Genomic DNA, 19,206 nt, shown 5'->3' with positions numbered 1-19,206 from the left:
ATATGCCTCAGCGGAGCTGCTCGGAGCCTACTGTTCAAAATGTTATTATTACTCAAGTGTACACTACGAGGTGTACTAACGTGGGACGAAGACCGGGAAAGGGCGCGCCCTAGGCTGCAAGGCGTGCTGTTGTTAGGAGACATGCGCCAGAGCTCCTGATGACGTCACCTACTCTTAGAGAATCCGAAACTATCAAGTTTTGCCTCGTCCTTTGCAGAATTCTTGGAATCGCGTAATGTTCCCTGACGGCATTTACATTTTACATTCCGAGTCCTTCAGCCAGGGTGACTTATATGCGAAATAAAATGTTTTTCCTGTTACCACAATCCATGGATGGCCCACTGCTTGCCGAGCTTCTGCAGTTTTTGACGATCGCACTGAAATAGAAACAGTGAACAACCGTCTATAGGCTTTCTGCAACTTTCACATTCTTGTACGCTACTTTGCACATGAATACATTACATTTTCTGCAGAAATATATGGAGAATGCAAGAAACGAGAAAGAGGGAAAAGAAAGGAGAACATGAAAAAAGAAAAAAGAAGGACCTCTCCATGACGCCACACAACCAGTTCCTTTATCATTCTGACGGCAGTATTCCTAAACGAACCTCGACTCGACACCCCGTCTCGACTCTTGTGAGCGGAGGAAAGAACCGTATACGTAGTATAGAGCCTTTTGCACGAAACCCAGTCTCGAGAAGCAGCTCGAGTGAAGGGTCGAGTCGAGGATCGTTTAAGAATTCGACTCTGCGACTGGCATTTTAACTTAAGGTGAAAGGATGTTACTCTTATTTTTGTCCTGATCATCACGCTAAATGCTGAGAGGGAACAGTGTTGCCGCTATTTTGCAACGACAATACATGCACGATGACCGATGGCGCGATGACGGTGATGGCATCAGGCGCATCACCGCAGAGGTTCGGTACCCTACCCCAATACATGCTGGATATTATATGATATGGGAATTAAATGGACCATAACACATGAGTGCACCACTTGAGTCCTCTTCGTTATATCACCATTTGCATTGAACAGTGTAGAACCAGACCAGAAACCGAAAAGAACCGCGACAGCATGATAATAAACGCTGCCGTAGGCTTTCTTTACATCGAGGAACACAGCGGCAGTCAATAATCACTCTGCTTTGGCTTGTTGTACCTGGCTGACTAGGGTGACGACACAGCCCAGCGCTGAGCGGCCCGGACGGAAACCCGCCATCGCCTCCGGGAAATACTCAGCAGTCTCAAGGAACCAACTTAGGCGTGTAAAAATCGTGCGTTCAAGTGTCTTCCCTATACAGCTGCCGAGGGCAATGGGATGGAAAGATTCAATGCGATTGGCCCGGTTTGAGGATAGGAACCACCATTGCAGCCTTCCAATCTTCAGGAACTTGTCCGGTGCACCAACTCTCATTGAGAAGTCGCAGGAGGTGCAAGCGACCCGACAGGGGTAGGTGCCAAAGGGCCTTATAAGCAACTTGATTTGCACCAGGGGAGGTGTGCGGAGGAGCCGCTGCAAGTGCCGTTTCAAGTTCAGGAAGGGTGAAGGGCGTGTCCAGGACCGAGAGCACTTGGTGCGTTGATTGGGACTGCAGACGTCACTGAGCTGGGGGTGCTGGTAGCAGGCCTTGCGCAAAAATCTTCTGCAATTTGTAGTTATGTTGTGATGTACAGAGAGACAGGGAGCGGAACGGATTCCGCTGAGATACAGGCCTCGGGGTGCTCCCCATGTCCGGGAGGGTGGCGTACGAGGGGATAAAGAGGACGTGGACCTGTGCCACTGGTCTGGCGCAAGGTGACTCAGATGGCGTCCAATAGCTTTCTGAAACTGCCAAGCTTCGAGGCAGTCAGGAGCGTGAACGGTGCGTCGCGCACCGCGTTCCTCGCGACGCCGAAGAGCACGAACCCGCTCGTAATTAGCATCGACTTCAGAAAAGCACACCCGGACACGGAAGCAGTTAGTAGCAGCCTGCGCAGCACATGCAACAGTGCGGGGGAAAGTCCTGCTGGTTTCCCAGTACATTGTTTGACGAAGCCGACTGAAGTGTAGTCTGAGAAAGCTGCCGGTTGGTTCGCTTGATGGAACGTGATGCAGAATGTTGACGCGATCGTCGGATGCCGATAAGAATGGGCAAATGATCGCTTTCAAGCGTGTCGGCATCTACACCCCATGTGAAGAGACGAGCCACTGATGTTGACATTAGGGTAAGATTAAGACATGAGGAGAGGCACGTGGCTTGAAGAAAGGCAGGGAACCGTCGTTTAAGATACTTAGAGTCCTGTCGGCGAAGAGGCACTCAAGGCGCTGTCCTCTTATACCGGTGCGTGTGCTACCCCAGACGGCATTTTGCGCGTTGAAGTCACCACAAAGCACAAGCGGCGACCGGAGGCTGGCAATAAGTGTGTCCAATTCAGCAACGTCATATAGGAACACCAGGGGGCAAATAAACAGGAGAACACTCTGGCCAGCAGCGGGGGAGAGGGCGAGGCTTGGCACCGGGGCGCCGCCAATGGTAAGCGGGGGGAAAAGGTACTACGCTCACATTCCACCCTCCTTCTCCGAAGAGACCAAGTCCCCTTGGTGGCACAGTGCAAAGGTTTAAAAGTATAGCAAGAAATGGCAGAAACTGAAAAGAGAAAAAGGTAAAAAGGTACAAAATGGCTGAAAAGATAATAATTGATTGTCTAGCAGAGTTCATAGTTGTGTAGGTGACTTGGCAACCTGCGCTGACGCACTGGACGGTCCGAAGAGGGTAGATGAAGCCCTGGAGAGGCACCAGGTAGTGCGTCGCTCGTTTGTTCGTTAAGAGTGCTGGAGCTCTGCTCATCCACAGGCTGGATGGGGACCATGTGATCCACTGGTGATACAGGCGGAACATAACGCTTAATTTGTGACACGTGGACAGTCCTTGGCTGATTCAGAATGCGTGTGCTGCTGGGAGACACACGGAGGGTCTTGAATGTAGTGTCTGTAAGCTGTTCCACTAGTTGGTAAATTCCTTTGAATCGTGGGGCGAGCGTTTCGTTTGAAACAGGCTCTTGGCGACGAACCCATACAAAGTCTCCAATGGAGTAGTTATGTGGACGATGGGTTCTGTCGTAGATTTGCTTGCGTGATGTCTGAGCTACTTCAGAGTTAGAAGCTGCTTCGCTTCGTTGGGACGATAGGTCCAGGATACGTTCCATGAGCGAAGAGTGCTGGACGGGACCGTGCTGTAGCAAGGAGATCTTTGGAATATACCCAAACAAAAGTTCGAAAGGGGCGAAACCTGTGCTGGAATTCACTGTCGTGTTAACGGCAAATGCACAGTTTGCGAAGCGTTGAGACCAAAGTTCCATTGCTTCTTTCTACGAGGCCGTTGCCTTCGGGTCTGTATACAGTGGAGTAGTGCAGCTCAATGCCATGAAGGTGCATGAAACGCTTGAACTGAATCGACTCCAACAAACGCTGGCCCATGATCCGAGATGCAGTGATCGGGGGTCCCAAAAGTGTAAAAAACATGATGGTTAATAACTTCACTTGCTGCTGTTGACCTCACTGCTGCTGGAATGATGCAACGGGTAGCAAAGTTAATTACATTGAGGATATAACGCACACTGTCTAAGGCAGGCATGGTGACATGGTCCATTGCAATAGTCGAGAAAGGTATGTCCGTTGTAGGCATGTGCCCTAGCAAACCAACATTACGAGAAGAGGGACGATTGAACTGTTGGCATATCTGGCAGGAAGACACATAGTTGCGCACTGAGGGCTCCATGGTGGGCCACCAGTCCAATAACGGTCCTGGACTCTCTTGAGTGTTCGTTGAATATCGAAGTGTCCCGCGGAGTCATGCATGGCGCTAAGGATGGCAGGACGCATTGACGCCGGTGCTACAAGGACTAACTTTCCCGAGGGCAGCTGTCGGTAAAGACGCTCATCGAGGACCACGAAGTGGGTCTCACTGTCGGCACCAGAAACTTGTTCGAAAAAAGCTTTCGCATTCAGGGTCTTGGCGTTGGAGATCACGTAGAGACTGTTCAGACTGTGTTAGAGCACATGAAAGACGCGGCAGATGGTCAGCAACCACATTTTGACGACCCGGACGGTGCTGGACTGTGAATTCAAACTCAACAAGATCCATGAGGATAGTTGTGAAACGACGGAAGGGTTTGACATTTCTCGTCAAGCATGCGACTGTCCAGTTATATCGGTGATCAAGGTGAACTTCTTGCCAAGGAGGTACTGGTGGAACTTAACTGTGATGGTCCAGTGAACAGCTGTGCATTCCCATACGTTGCTATGCAACTTGTGCTCATCTGGAGTGAGGCTTCTGCTCGCATATTCGATGACCACTTCCTGGCCGTTTTGTGCTTGGGAAAGAACAGCACCATTTGCTGCTCCTGAAGCATCTGTAGTGACAGTTATTGGGGCTTTGGGTTCGAAATGAGCCAAATGTGGGGCTTCGGTCAGTGCACGGCGAAGAGTCTGGAAGGCTTCTTCACACTGTTCTGTCCAGGCGAAGTCAAGCGACTTGATCAAGGTTTGGAGTGGAGCTGCAACCCTGGAAAAGCTGGGAATTAACCTGCGGTAGAAGTTTGCGGTCTGGACCCATGAGAGAACTTCTTTCTGGGTATGTGGACGGGGAATCCGAAGCATAGCTTCCACTCGGTCAGGGTCTGGCTTTTTCCCTTCACTGGAGAGAACAAATCCAAGGAATCTGATGCTGGGGAGGCCAAAATAACACTTGTTTAGCGAAACCTTCAGGCCATTATACTGCAAGAGTTGAAGGACTTCATCGAGAAGGCTCTTGAAGGTGCCAAAGGAGTCAGCATAGATCAGAATATCGTCCAAATAAGCACGGATGCCATGCATGCCAGTATGAGGCTGGAGGACCCGAAAGACAAACTGCATGATACGTTGAAACGTCGACGGGGCATTTTTCAATCCGAATGGCTTGCGAGTCCACATAGAAGTGCCATGGTGGGTAATGAAGGCGGTCTTTTCATAGTCCTCTGGGCGAAGGCTCACTTGCCAGTAGGCGCTTTTTAAGTCGAGAAAAGCGAAGAATCCACATCCGGCAATGTCTTGTATGATGTCATCCGCATGAGGCAGAGGTTGAACAACACTGATAGTACTTCAACAAAATGCTTTGTTGGGCTAGTTGGTAATTCATTGTAGACAGGAAACAAACAGCGCGAAAACAACAACCACGGGAGGAAACATAAGACACACACGGGCGCTAACTCCAACTAAACTTTACTGCACTGAAGGGTGCGCAGCTACAGGAAAGACATAGGAAAGAGCTAAAAGGGAAAAAAACCCAGGTAGATAAGAACAAGCAAAACAACTTAAAAATTCTACTATCTAGTTCTTCGCCTGTTCAAGTAACCGCCTCTCACCCGAGGCAAGCGAGATAGATGTATCGCTGATACAGAGAGAACCTTTCTTTCCGATAAAGAAGGCCTCCAAAAGTTCACGGGCAAACTTATCTCTGCTCCTGCCCAGAATCCTAATTGATTTAAAATCGGGGGTACATTTGCATTTGTTACAGTGGGTGGGTAGGTGCAATTTGTCCATACTTTTTAACGATCTATCGTGCTCCCTAGCTCTATCATTGATGCATCTACCTGTCTGTCCGATGTACACTCTACCACAGGAGAGGGGAATTTCGTACACGACACTTACGCGACATTCAACATAAGGCAACATATGTTTTTTACCACAGCTCTTCACATCAACTGCAGGACCGTTAACCTTCCTGCAAAGAGCTCCCAGTTTCCAAGGGGCCCGTCTCCAAGGCGTTTCCAAGGGGCGAGTCCCGACTTCAGAGTTGCTCGCCCTAAATCGACGCATAGCGGAAAAGGCTTCACAGGAGGATACAAGAAGGTGCACGCTGGAAGGAGTCGAATGCCTGGAAAGAACACTTCAGGGGAACCCTGCGCCAAGAGTTGATCCCTCAGAGAAGAGGGTCATTGAATTTTGCCGAGAGAAGGGGCTGTGTCTGCTTCAGGCTGACAAGGAAGGGGGCTTTGTAGTGGTACCTTCGGGGCTCTACAGTGAAAAGGCAACAGCAGCTTTGGAAAAGAATTTCCGCAGCGTGTCCAGCAGTGAGCTCCGCATTAAGAGTAAGGCGGTTGACCTGTGCAAGACCTTAGAGCTACCCAGCGTCGCAAAGGCTATTGACAACTGTAAGCGGAGTACCCTCAGTGTATTCTTTACAGCTAAGACACACAAACCGGATGTTCCCTTTCGTACGATTGTTAGTGAAAGGGGGGCGTGGCAGCAATGTGTTAGTCGCTTTTTGTTGAAGCAATTAAATCTACTGGATGTTAAGGACCCATTTGCGACCAAGAGCTCCTCAGACGTTATTGGGTTCTTGAAGGAACAGCCGCAGGTGGGGTACGTCTTCTCTATAGACGTCGTAGATCTGTTCTACTCTGTGCCCCATAGAGAGCTCTTTGCATCTGTTAGAGAATGTATTGAAGAGAATGGTGTTGTCTCATTCCAAAATACGGCAGGCGTGAGTGTGGAAGCGTTCCTTTCACTTTTGCAGTTTTATCTAGGCTCCACTTTTATTTCTTTTGACGAGCATTACTATATACAGCGCCAAGGTATTTGTATTGGGTCTTGTGTCGCGCCTGTATTGTGCAATATATTTTTAGCAAAGATGGACCGTGAACTTGGTGTGGTCTTTGACAAAAGTGCTGTTTTTAAGATTTTTAGGTATGTTGATGACTTTTTAATCGTTCTGAAAAACCATGGTGATCACCAATATAGTCAAGCCGCCGCGGAGATTGTGGGAGTGTTTGGAGCTATGGGAATGGGACTTTCCTTTACCTGTGAGTTGCCTGAACGTCAAAACCTGCAGTTTCTGGACATTCAAATCATGTGGGGGCGCAAAACAGTGTGCTGGCGCTACAGGCCAAGGGCCAAAAAGGACATCTTGCCATTTGATTCTGCGCACTCCAAGACTGTCAAGAGGGCTATAGCATCGTTATGCTTGGAGTCAGCTCTAAGCAGGTCATGTCCCCATCTCATGCTGGACAGCTTTAATGATCAGCTGGGAAGGTTGCGTTCTGCTGGTTTTCCTGACCGGGTTCTTTTGGCTGTCGCGGAGGCCTTGTTGCAGAAGTTCAAGGGTAGAACACCGGGGGGGCAGACTGGCTTTGGAACGGAATTCCGTCAGACCTGTAGTTGTACCCTATATGCATAGGGTAACCCACAACATGAAGAAGGTGGCCAACAAGTTCGGTGTTCCTTTGGTGTTCTCGGCCCCTTGGAAACTGGGAGCTCTTTGCAGGAAGGTTAACGGTCCTGCAGTTGATGTGAAGAGCTGTGGTAAAAAACATATGTTGCCTTATGTTGAATGTCGCGTAAGTGTCGTGTACGAAATTCCCCTCTCCTGTGGTAGAGTGTACATCGGACAGACAGGTAGATGCATCAATGATAGAGCTAGGGAGCACGATAGATCGTTAAAAAGTATGGACAAATTGCACCTACCCACCCACTGTAACAAATGCAAATGTACCCCCGATTTTAAATCAATTAGGATTCTGGGCAGGAGCAGAGATAAGTTTGCCCGTGAACTTTTGGAGGCCTTCTTTATCGGAAAGAAATGTTCTCTCTGTATCAGCGATACATCTATCTCGCTTGCCTCGGGTGAGAGGCGGTTACTTGAACAGGCGAAGAACTAGATAGTAGAATTTTTAAGTTGTTTTGCTTGTTCTTATCTACCTGGGTTTTTTTCCCTTTTAGCTCTTTCCTATGTCTTTCCTGTAGCTGCGCACCCTTCAGTGCAGTAAAGTTTAGTTGGAGTTAGCGCCCGTGTGTGTCTTATGTTTCCTCCCGTGGTTGTTGTTTTCGCGCTGTTTGTTTCCTGTCTACTGATAGTACGTTCGTCCAAAGGCACATAGTTCACACAAAGTCGCTTTTTGTTACCCTTGGTGATGACAACGACGGGGAACGCCCAGGGGCCTGTAGCATAACATATAATGTCTTGAGACAGGAGTTTCTTTGTCTGTTCCTCCAGAAATTTTCTGACATCCGGAGCGTAGCGGTACGGGCTGCGGCTACAAGGTGTGGTATTAGGCAAAAGGTAAATTCTTCTAGGAGTAGACTATGTGTGTGTTTTGCGAGTTCGAACTTGGTCAACGAACACAACGATTTGGACTCTGTACGCATGGTGAATATTTGTGTCAGACTATTGAGTCAGTACGATGTTTCAAATAAATGTGTATTTTGTCTAAAATTTGGGTAGTCGTTCTAGAATATGGGATAACGAGCGTCGGGCATGAAAGCCAGTAAAAGTAAAAGCCGATGCTAGCCAGTACCGGGCCCAAAGGCGAGCCAAACTGAAAGACTCCTGATTGGCCGAATGGTAGGCATCATAGTTCATTTTCATTGGTTGCATGCCCAGTGTTGTCTGAATTATCTCAAACTATGGGATCTATGGGGAGCTGTGGGAGCCTGGCTTGCAGTCAGAGCCATGGACCGGTAACCCAGAAGATGTGGGTTCAAGTCCTATAGCCTCCTAACCTTTTCAGTGACTTCCACCTTTCATCGTTCATAATGACCGTATTTCTGACAGTTGAAGCACTGGACGGGGGGGTCAACATACTCTGAAACAGGGTAGTAAATGAAGCCAGAGAGCCTGTGAGAAGGACACTTGACTTAACGATGACGTTGGCGGATCCGTCGCTCTCGCGGGAATAGGCCACCTCTGTATTCACCTCAATGACGCCATTGGCGCCGAAGAAGTCAAAGAGATGTGCGTCGCTATACTGGCTGGGAACACCGACTATTCTGCCTGTGATGCGAATGTATGATTGAGGGGTGTATGGGAGAACGTCGACTCCAGCAAGTGACCGGAGGGCCACAAGGCCGCGCGCCGAATGTTCAGATGACACAGGCACACTGAGGGTACCCTGCTTATTGATTCGGGGACTGAGCACCGTCTCTTGTGTTGCCGACAGGACGTCGCGAACGACTGTGTTGGGGTCCACATTCCAGAAAGAGTCGAGAGGGTTCACACAGCGAAAAACGACTGGTATACCGTCGGCACGGCTCTTCTTATACCGTACTATTTGGAAGCCATCCTGGCGCACTTTAGTCATCCAGGCCCACTGGACTTGGCTCAGAAAAGTGTACAGCTTGCGCCAAAAGCCGACGGAACACGCGAGCAGCGTTTTTCTCCGCGCCGCGCCACCCTACACTCTTAAGAAAGGGTGTACTTTAACTCCTTTCCTTGCCACATATATAACACCCTTTTGGAGAGTACAATGACGCTCAAAAGGGTGCCTCCTCGCTCCCTCAAGGGAGTAGCATAACATCTTCTCCCTGCCGGGGAGTAATATTACTCTCCAGTAGGGAGAAAGGTGTTATGCTACTCCCTTGAGGGAGTGAGGAGACACCCTTTTGAGCGTAGCTGTACTCTCCAAAAGGGTGTTATATATGTGGCAAAAAAAAGAGTTAAAGTACACCCTCTCTTTAAGAGTGTAGCGGCGGCAGGACGTTGGCGGGAGCGGACAGGTCCATTCATTTTGAGGGAGCGCAGGGCATAACACAGGCAGCGACCCACCGTGGCGTTTGCAGCAATTACCCACAAGGGCATGCCCGTGGAGCGTTGGCAAATTCCTATCGCAGTTCGCAGCTGGAAGGAATGGCACAGAGTGACAACAGTTGGCTTCTGCAGTTTCTTTTCTCTTTTTCGTTCTCGTCTTCCTTTTATTTTGTCTGGGGATGACGGGCGCTGGCAAAGAAAAGCGTACGATATTGACGTAGAAACAAGAGAAGAACCATATGACACTTCACTAATATTTTAATTGGTATCGCGTGAAGCCCCCGTTCGCAGAGATCACAGCGGACATACGGTCTGGCAGGGATTGATAGAGCCGGCCCACGAGGTGTAGTATACTACGTCTTCCTTGAGGGAAGTCCATTCCATGTTTATCGCCTCCCATAAGGCGTTCTTGGACCCAATTGGGACCCGCTTTTTGCTTATTCGGAATTTCATCATGCTCCATATATTTTCAATCACGTTCAGATCCGGGTTGCACGCGGGCCACTCAAGCTGCATGATACCAATATCGTCTTGCTTGCGCTGGACAATGGACGACATGTGAACCGGGCTTCTGTCTTGCTGCAGAATAAAGCAACCGTCAGGGAAAGGACCGTCAAGGACGTATGGGAGCGGATGATCTTCGATTACTCTAACGTATGCTGCTCCGTTGAAGCGGCCGTCTAGGCGGACAAGAGGCGGACAAAGGACAGGCCCCAAGCCCTGGTGCGAAAGGGCGCCCCACACGCTCACGGAATGCCGTCCACTGAAGACCACGCTGTGAACGTACTGGGGTACATATCTGAAAAGGAAAAAAAAAAAGAAAGAATAGGGCCGTCTCGAAGCAGGCGCGGACTCTCAAGGTATTACCTGCAGTTAGGAGGACGCCAAACCCGCCTCCTCTGGGACCACTTCGTACTCAACGTTGTCTCGTCAGTAAACAGCACGTGGCTCCACTGCGCGGGGTCACACTCCGCGTAGCGTAAGGCAAAGTCCAGTCTTGCCTCTCGGTGTTCCGGCTTCAGCGCGGGCTTCTGAACCACGACTCCGGAACGGAGACCCCCGAGGCACGCTAATCTTCGTCGGATGGTTGTACTCGACGCTTGCAGGCTCAGCTCCTTCTTCAGGACGACATCCGTCAGAAACGGGTCGACCACGTTTGCAGCAATTATTGCCCTGTCCTCGTCCGACGTCGTTGCCCGCGGCCGTCCAGACCTTGGTACTACATCTTCAAGTTGCCCTTCATCACGGAAGCGCTGAATGATACGGTTCACCGAAGACAAGCAGCATCGCACCTCTCGAGCAATGGTTCACTGAGAATGCCATGCAGGCGACATAGACACGATCAGTCGCCTCCGCTCCAGACTAATCCTGTCGCCGGTCATCTTGAACTAGTGCTGAGGTGAAGAAGGCTTTGTCTTTTTACACAGCTGCAATGGTGCATCAAAAATGATATCTTGAATGAATATATCATTTTTCTAGAGTATTCAGCAACATCCGACCACGCCTTCTTCGGCTGTATGATGATTGGGGTCTCCCTCACCCCATCATGACTGCAACTGTGCAAAAAGACAAAACCTTCTTCACCTCAGCACTAGTTCAAGATGACCTGCAACAGGATTAGTCTGGAGCGGAGGCGATAGATCGTGTCCATGTCGCTTGCAGAAACTTGCAAGAAACTCGGTGGAAATTGACCAGTTATTGACGGCGCTAGACGAGTTGGAAAATGTATGGGGATTCCCATAGGCGCGCGAGGGGTGATGCACCGCCTTAACAGCACCGAACGCAGGAGGACGACATGTCGGCCGTGCTATTTCGAATCTATGCTGAAACGGCTGAAGCCGCCGAGACGCTGCACGCACATGCGCGCTACAATTAAAATGCGATTTCAAAACATTCTCGATCAATCGGAGCGCGCGCACAGTCTCGGCCAATGGGCTTGCAACATGGTGTATGGGTGCAGAGGTACATACTCTACCCCCGCGTCTGCGGGTACCTGAGGAGGACTGCCGTAGCCATTTGTGCAGGCGACACGATGTAGCTAGGGAGCCTCCATGGGTTACTGCGGGTTGCATGGGTTGACGCACATGGAGGCTCCCTAGATGTAGCAAATACACCGGGCGTCACAGTGTAACCTTTGTGTATAAAGCACATGGTGGCGCTTGTTCTAGGCGGCAAAATATTGCAAAAAAGTGCCTCTTGTTTGGCGTGACACGTCTAAGAGTGTTACGTCTGAAGTAAAGGCGGTTTAGTGGTAGGGCTCTCATTTGAGATGGATGTTGGAGTTCCACAGAGGTGTGTCTCGTCTGTATCACCTGGGTACTGCCCAGTATATTAACATAAGATGTATTCGTGTGCGGACGTATGTGGGACCACTTCGAAAAAATAAGGCAGACCGCACATAAAACCCTTTGACAAAGATGTGAGCCAAGGTCATATATGATGCTTACTTTCTGAGCTCCCTCTGTTGTTTTACAGAAGCCGGTTACCCACTGAACACTGAAGACCAACCATTGAAAAGGTCTGTTTGGATACTGTGGAGGTGTCTTCGGCGGCGCGGTGACCTTCGTCATCCTGAAACGGCACAGGTGGACAGAAAGACACTGTTAGCACTGAGGTGACCCCCAATATTTTTTTTTCGTTTTTTGGTGCACAGTAAACGGATAAAATAAGTTGCTGCGAGAGAACGAGGAGAGTAGGTAACCTGTACAAAGCAAGTGTGAGTGCGCTGTTCCGCACACCTTTGAAAAATCAGCTCTATCCCTGTTCATACCAAGACAACTCATACCAGGACAATTCGTACAAAGATAATTCGTACAAGGACAACTCATAATACTATATAGCGAACTCATACACGATTCATTTTTTTTTTTTTTTTTTTTTGCGGGAAGGCAGTTGAATATGGGACTTACTTTCTTTGCACCGTTCAAATTCAAGTCACTCCGGGAAAGGCCATATCAGGAAAAGATGTCACAGAATGTGACTACTGAAGAAAATGTATGAATCCCACAGATTACATTTGACGATGCACATTAAAGGATAGTTATCGCGCACTGCAATTGTAATGGGAAACGGGAATTTTTTAAAATGAACCAAATCGAGAATGTCCCAAATTTTCGTCGTCACACAGAACACACTAAGACACTAGTCCTTTGAATAGGTGATCAATGGGCTCAATCTGTATTCCAGCCCATTACAAAATAAATTGGTTAGTTTGTTATGTTAAGTCGGTGTTATTGTTTCCATCTTGCATTACAATACTATTCGCAAGGGGTCCATTGGCGCGGTTCTCCTGGCGTTGTTTTCGCGATGCCCTAGGGCTATAGGGGGCTCCGGAAAAAAATGGTTCCGGAAAATTTGGTCTCGCAAAAAATGGTACGTGGTTGCATGGGCTGAAAGAATAGGGCCGCGGGATTCCGTCTACCCAAAAATACAGTCCTGTATTTTTCAGCGAATTTCAACCAAGCAAGAAACCTGACCACCTCCAATTTTTTTTTTTTAATATATTCTTCAGGGGACGGGAAATGATGAAAAATGCGGCTATATTGAAGCCCGAATCTTCAGCCATTTTTGAGGGAGAGGGGGAGAAAGAAATTCGTCGAAATGTGACCCAGTCATTTCGAGCTACTTTGAGGGCTTCACAATTGAGAACTGTGCGGTTCTAATTAAGAGCCACAATATTTTTCACCTTCTCCAGTACTAAATGGACAACACTCTATCTTCTTCCTACTCATTTGTGTCTGAAACTTATTTCGTAAAAAGAATGCAAAGTCTCAAGAAAACGCGAAGAACGTCGTTTTTCGGAGCCTTCCTGTACTGACGTCGTTTATCGGAGAATAATGAAACCTATACCATTCGTCTGGTAATTGCATGCCCCATCTGTTGATACTATTTTCATTGTACTACAGTAAACCTGCTAGAAGCAGATTGAGGAATACCACAGGCGGTATCGCGATTTTGCTGTATTTCGGCCGGCGCTAGCAAAAAATGGCCACCAGAAACTTGCCGCGATTTTTTTATATGTTGCGAGGAAACCCTTTCCTAACACAAGAAAAAAAAATTTAGATTCATATTTGATTTTCGGTGACGCTACGATTTTTTAAAGTGACAGTGTGCACGCGCGCTGCGCACTGCCCCTGGGCGGTACTCTCCCACAGCTGGTCAGCGTTACGGTCGCCAAGGACGGACGCGATTAATAGAAATCACGTTAAAACGCGGTTATGGCTCATATCCGTGTCGCTGACACCATCGATACAACCCGGTACATTGTTTAGAAGTCACAGAAGTTGGTCGCGGAAAAAGATGTGGGGGTATTGCCTGATTCGTACCAGCGCAGTGCTCAGAAGGAAGATGATTTGGCGGCAGCAACGACCTTTTATACGGTGGATGAGCTGGGCTGCACGTTCAGAGCCCAATATCAAGAGACATCGTGCACGTTAAAGAAGGAGACCAGAAACTCAAAAAAGCTAAGAAATACATGACTTGTTCAATCCGCGAAGCCTACAGAAAATTTAGGAACAAGTATCCAGGCATAAGGCGCTTGAGCAAATTTTACTCCAACCGCCCCAAGTGGGTTAGTATTAACCCGTGCAGAGAGGAATGCGTATCCACGTACTGTGCAAACTTCGATCTCAAGGCAAGGGGTCATCAGCATGTGCATCTGTGATGGAAACTCAAAAGAATGTCTTTCTGGGGATTGCGAACAGTGTCCAGGTCCAGAAGCACTTACTGAAGAAAGTATGGGCATCCAAGATGACCAAGAAATTGATTTCGCAGTATGGGAGGACAGAGGCGTACTGAGGAGGGCATTACCTGCGCGCGACATCATTGAAGTAATTAGAAAGTGAGTGCTCCTATATCAGCCATGACCACATCAGAAAGAAGTGATCCGAAAGGAGAGGTGTTCTGCAATGTCAGGGCACGTTGTATTTCATTTCGACTTTTCAGAGAATTGGACAGTTATCCTGTCCAAGGAAGTTTAGAGCTACCACTGGCACAAAACTCAAGTTTCGATATTCACATGTGTGGCTGCTACGTGAACTTCAACTCGCTGTTATGCTTTTGTGTCCAACGACACCCGGCACGACAGCGGAGCAGCATTGGTTTCTCTTCTCAAGATCGAAGAACATATGGAGGACCACGTACCCCTGCATGGAACCGTTGTATACATGGGGCCAGGGCGCATTTCATATAGACACTTCAGCACTATGAGCTCGGACGCAACACAACTGTAAATAAGTGGCTTTTCTCAGCTCCAGGTCATGGAAAGAACGCCTGTGACGGAGTCGGAGGTGTTGTCAAATATGCTGCAGCAATTTTCAACTAGCGCTCTCCAGAAACGGAAGCAATACGAAACGCGTGTGAGTTCACTACCGCCGTGTCAAGACATGTCGAAAATGTGACCTTATTGCACCTTAATTCCCTCGGAAGATGTGAAAACCTTCAGGTGACAAAAAGAAGATGAGTGGAAGAATGTACGTCCAGTGCTGGGCCTTCGTTCTCATTACGTGTTGGAAAAGGAATGTGAGGCTCCCAACAGTGTAAAGTTGAAGACTGAAGTAGATATCCCACCTTTGTGAAATAGCGTTCTGATCCTGTGTTTTCCAGAGTTATACAAATTAAAAGTGCATTGCTCTGAGCCATAACCATGTTCTCTGAATCGCGTTCCGCCCTTGCGTGTCCTGCTGCGGGAGAGTACCGCTTAAGGGTAGCGCGCAGCGCGCGTGCACACTGTCACTTTAAAAAATCGTAGCATCACCGAAAATCAAATACGAATCTCAATTTTTTTTTCTGTGTGTTAGGAAAGGGTTTCTGCGCAACATATAAAAAAATCGCGGCAACTTTTTGGTGGCCATTTTTTGCTAGCGCCAGCTGAAATACAGCTAAATCGCGATACCGCCTGTGGAATTCTTACAATCTGCTTCTAGCAGATTCACTCTACAACAATGAAAATCGTATTAACAGATAGGGCATGCAATGACGAGACGAATGGTATACTTTCATTATTCTCCGATAAACGGCGTTAGTACAGGAAGTCTCCGAAAAACGGCGTTTTTCGCGTTTTTTGGAGACTTTGTCATTTTTTTACGAAAAAAGTTTCGGATACGAGTGGGTAGGAAGAAGGAAGAGTGTTGCCCATGTAGTACTGAGCAGGTGAAAAATATTGTGGTTCTTAGAACCGCACAGTTCTCAGTCGAGAAGCCCTCAAAGAAGCTCGAAATGACTGGGTCACATTTCGACTTGTTTCTTTCTCCCCCTCTCCCTCGAAAATGGCTGAAGATTGGGGCTTAAATATAGGAGCATTTTTCATCATTTCCCGTCCCCTGAAGAATATATTTTTTCACAAAAAAATTGGAGATGGTCAGGTTCCTTGCTTGGTCGAAATTCGCTGGAATTAGCCAGGAGCATGGTTGTGGACAGCTAAAGAAGCGGATAACGATTTGTTGAAATTGGGAGACAGGCGTTTTAAATTAACAATTGTGTTAATGAACAATAAAAGCTGTACGCCATTTAATGAGGGACATAAAAGCAGCCGCTTGTATCTCACGGATTGCGTTTGTTCTTTCAGCTCCCCTCTCTGACGTTTATTTTGCGGAGTACAGACAACGCGACAAGGTTAGGAAGCGATTCCCCAAGGTCCTGCTACCTTCTGCGTATTTCTGGCGGATGTAGGTTGGCGAAATGGCACCCGCGTACTTTTATAAAACGAACTATCACGTAGTAAGGGAAATGACACGCTACCTTCTGTATTCGTACCAATGAAATAAATCGCAGTAAACGCGAAGCTGTTAGAGATCGCACACTCTAAAAGCAGAGGGGTGGGGGGGGGGGGGGGTCGTACTCGGCTTGCCGTTCACCACACCACAACAGCGCACCACAGCAACTTCGCCACATAGCACGGTGAATGCCAACCAGTGATGGGCAGTACTTGAAGTACCAAGTACTCAAGTAGTACTTTAAGTACATTTCTGTGTACTTGTAGTTTACTTTAAGTACATTTTAAGTCGTGTACTTTGTACTGTACTTCAAGTACTTTTTTCCGAGTACTTTCCCATCAAGTACTCAAGTACCCAAACTTGGACTTCAGACAAAAAATCACAAAAGAGTATAAAAAATGCACCCTACTAAAATGACAGCGAGAAGACGAAAACACACAGATAGGGCTATCTCTGAGTTTTCGTCTTCTTGTCGTCATTTTAGCGCTTTTAGTGGGATGCAGTACCAAGAGTCCCAGTCTGACATTTTACCAAAAATGATTTTTGTGCTTTTAAAGAGCATATTTCTTGAAGCAAATCTATTGATGAGCGGCTTGAAATGTTGAAAAAGTATCAACGCTTCTATGATTATGTAAAACGAATGGAGTGGACACTGTAACCAGCAGCACAATGACTTGGTCCATTGTCATTTCAGTTCTCCCAGTGGAGGGTTCTATGCTTTTTTATATCGTTTCCTTCATTGGCAATTAATTATCATTTTATATCACATTATATGTGTGATTGCATTACATCATGATGAACACTCTGAAAGACACACATGCTTTCATTTTTACATTTTACGTTTTTTAATTGGTCACATACATTACAATACTGCAGATCACAGTCGTACAAAAATTAAGGCTTACATTGTGCTTCATCCTTTTTTACTTTCTTCATATTCTTTTTTTTTTTTTGAACATGTTGTATTTCAAAAAGCATCAAGGAATGCCAGAAATATGTAATCTATGTTTGCTTGTACTTTTTTCCCTTGAAATTTCCTAGCCTGTTACAGCAGAAGATAAGTACCGGAACACCACACTATGCGGGTGATCTTGCGGATCCAGTCAGGACATAATACTATTTTGCATAATCACAGCACAGCTGCCTGATTACCTCTCTACACGTTACTGCAAATTATGACATCTGATGAAGTTCATATTCACGTGTTAGCACTTAACCTAGGACTTTATGGCTTCAGAGTATTTGTCAAAAATACTCGCTAAAGTTTGGACAAAAAGTCAAGACACAGGTACTAAACAGTGAAATGCAAAGTGATACAAATTAAATTGGCAATGTACTTGATGAGTACTTGAAGTACTTTGCCTAGTACTTTGTACTTTACTTGAAGTACATTTGGAATTGGATACTTTGTACTGGTACGGCGTAAGGCGTACGCCTTTGTGTGACAATTATGAACAGCATAAGTGTCACAAAAACGACGTACGCCTCCCGTTTTCAACAAATCAGGGCAGATAACTATATCATTCGAGATTATGGTTGGCTAGAAGCGTGCAGTGCGGTGAAGTTCATTTCTAAGAGTGTAGGGTAGCGTTGAAGGATGAGTCTTTGTGAGAGGTACCGATTGCGGGATAATCGGTAGTACTCAATGTCGGCTTCCACACAACAAGTTGTGCAATTGGGGGTGTTCGTCTGGCGCATTTTATACGGGAGTGAGGGTGCATCGCCTTGAGATTCGTCATCACTGAAGCCCTTACTGTCATGTACTGCAGAATTTAAAACGTTTTAAAAACAGATCGGTGACCATGTCTACTTAGCTCCTGAAGTGACAGAAATCAACGAGATATAGCAACACTCGTCAGATACAAATGGTACAGGAAAACTGAAATGGAACTGGGCAATAGAATGCAGGCCCCGCAGGAAAGGACGATGATGATATTGAGAAGGATAGCAAAGAAATAATAAGAAAGAAAAATAAATGGGGACGTGATTTGCGACAAGAAAGGATTAGCCTCTGCAGGAGAGGTTTTTCATCGGTGTAAGTTTGTGACGACGCTCGAGAAATCTATGTTGAAGATCGATCACCAATGCCTCCAATCCGCAGTTTGCTTGCCTAGCCTAAAACGCCTTGCTTGAAACTGCTTAAAACTGTATAACTGTATAAAAAAGGGTAGTCCTGCCATTAGGAAGAGCCTATAGAAAGAGGCTCGATCCGCATTTCATAGGTTGCTGTTTTCGATGTGGCCGCCATGACACCAAAATTTCCCCAACGTGGAGGTGTTTCTTGGAATGGCGAACCGGATATTTCGTGAAAAAAAAATTTTTTTCACAACTACTTTAATTTCATCCTGTGAGTACGCCTATACATCTTCATGTACGTAACAGTAAAATCAGCTTCAGCTCCGCCACCATTATTTACGCAAAAATTACACATTTCGTCCGAAAACGCTTCGTACATACGTATACGTAATACACGTTAGGCCTATAGTGAGGACGAGGACCGGGATCCCAAGAAAATATAGCAGGAAAGATACCACCGGTGCGTAAAATTTTGCATATTTTTGTTGAATTTTATTTATATATACATCTTTGTGAATTCCTGATTCCATCTGCTTATGTTGCGTGATTAAAAATTCATACCGACAGTCGTCCGTGCACTCTAAAAACTGAGGGGGGGGGGGATGGCAGGATAGGCTCGCCGTTGTTGGCCACACAGAACTGAGTGTCGTCACGACTATAGCAAAAAAAAAAAGAACACAAAACAAAATACAAAGAAAGGACGGACGGATGGAGGATAGAGGAGGATGAAGGATGGGGATGTGGTGAGGGTGCACGAGCTCGTCGGGGAGAGCAAAGTATTAGATGGGTCGTTGAGCAAGGCCTAAAAACTGAGGGAGGCGTACGCCTTTTTATGTCAATTATCATGTGTTCAAATTGTCACAAAAAGGCGTACGC

The 19,206-nt window shown here is 47.1% G+C and overlaps 2 protein-coding genes across 4 annotated transcripts in view; one reads left to right on the top strand and one right to left on the bottom strand.

The window, feature by feature from the left end:
• Positions 1-19,206, top strand: part of LOC135396940 (ribonuclease DdI-like) — an 87,464-nt gene that overhangs the window by 53,416 nt on the left and 14,842 nt on the right. For all 3 annotated transcript variants that reach the window (XM_064628186.1, XM_064628185.1, XM_064628184.1), the window contains exon 2: positions 12,017-12,155. The gene's annotated coding sequence lies outside the window, so the exon portion shown is untranslated. The remainder of the gene's footprint in view (positions 1-12,016; positions 12,156-19,206) is intronic.
• The window catches only part of LOC135398684 (uncharacterized), a 43,991-nt gene that overhangs the window by 17,207 nt on the left and 7,578 nt on the right, over positions 1-19,206 (bottom strand). Inside the window, exons 2-3 of the mRNA XM_064630069.1 lie at positions 11,989-12,112; positions 322-377 (exon numbers count right to left, since the gene is read on the bottom strand). Of these exons, the coding sequence (XP_064486139.1) occupies positions 322-377; positions 11,989-12,111 (179 nt within the window). The 5' untranslated portion in view covers position 12,112. The remainder of the gene's footprint in view (positions 1-321; positions 378-11,988; positions 12,113-19,206) is intronic.

The sequence above is a fragment of the Ornithodoros turicata genome, chromosome 6 (genome assembly GCF_037126465.1).
Source record: "Ornithodoros turicata isolate Travis chromosome 6, ASM3712646v1, whole genome shotgun sequence".
Lineage (NCBI taxonomy): Eukaryota > Metazoa > Arthropoda > Arachnida > Ixodida > Argasidae > Ornithodoros > Ornithodoros turicata.
This window is presented reverse-complemented; position numbering and strand designations above follow the sequence as displayed.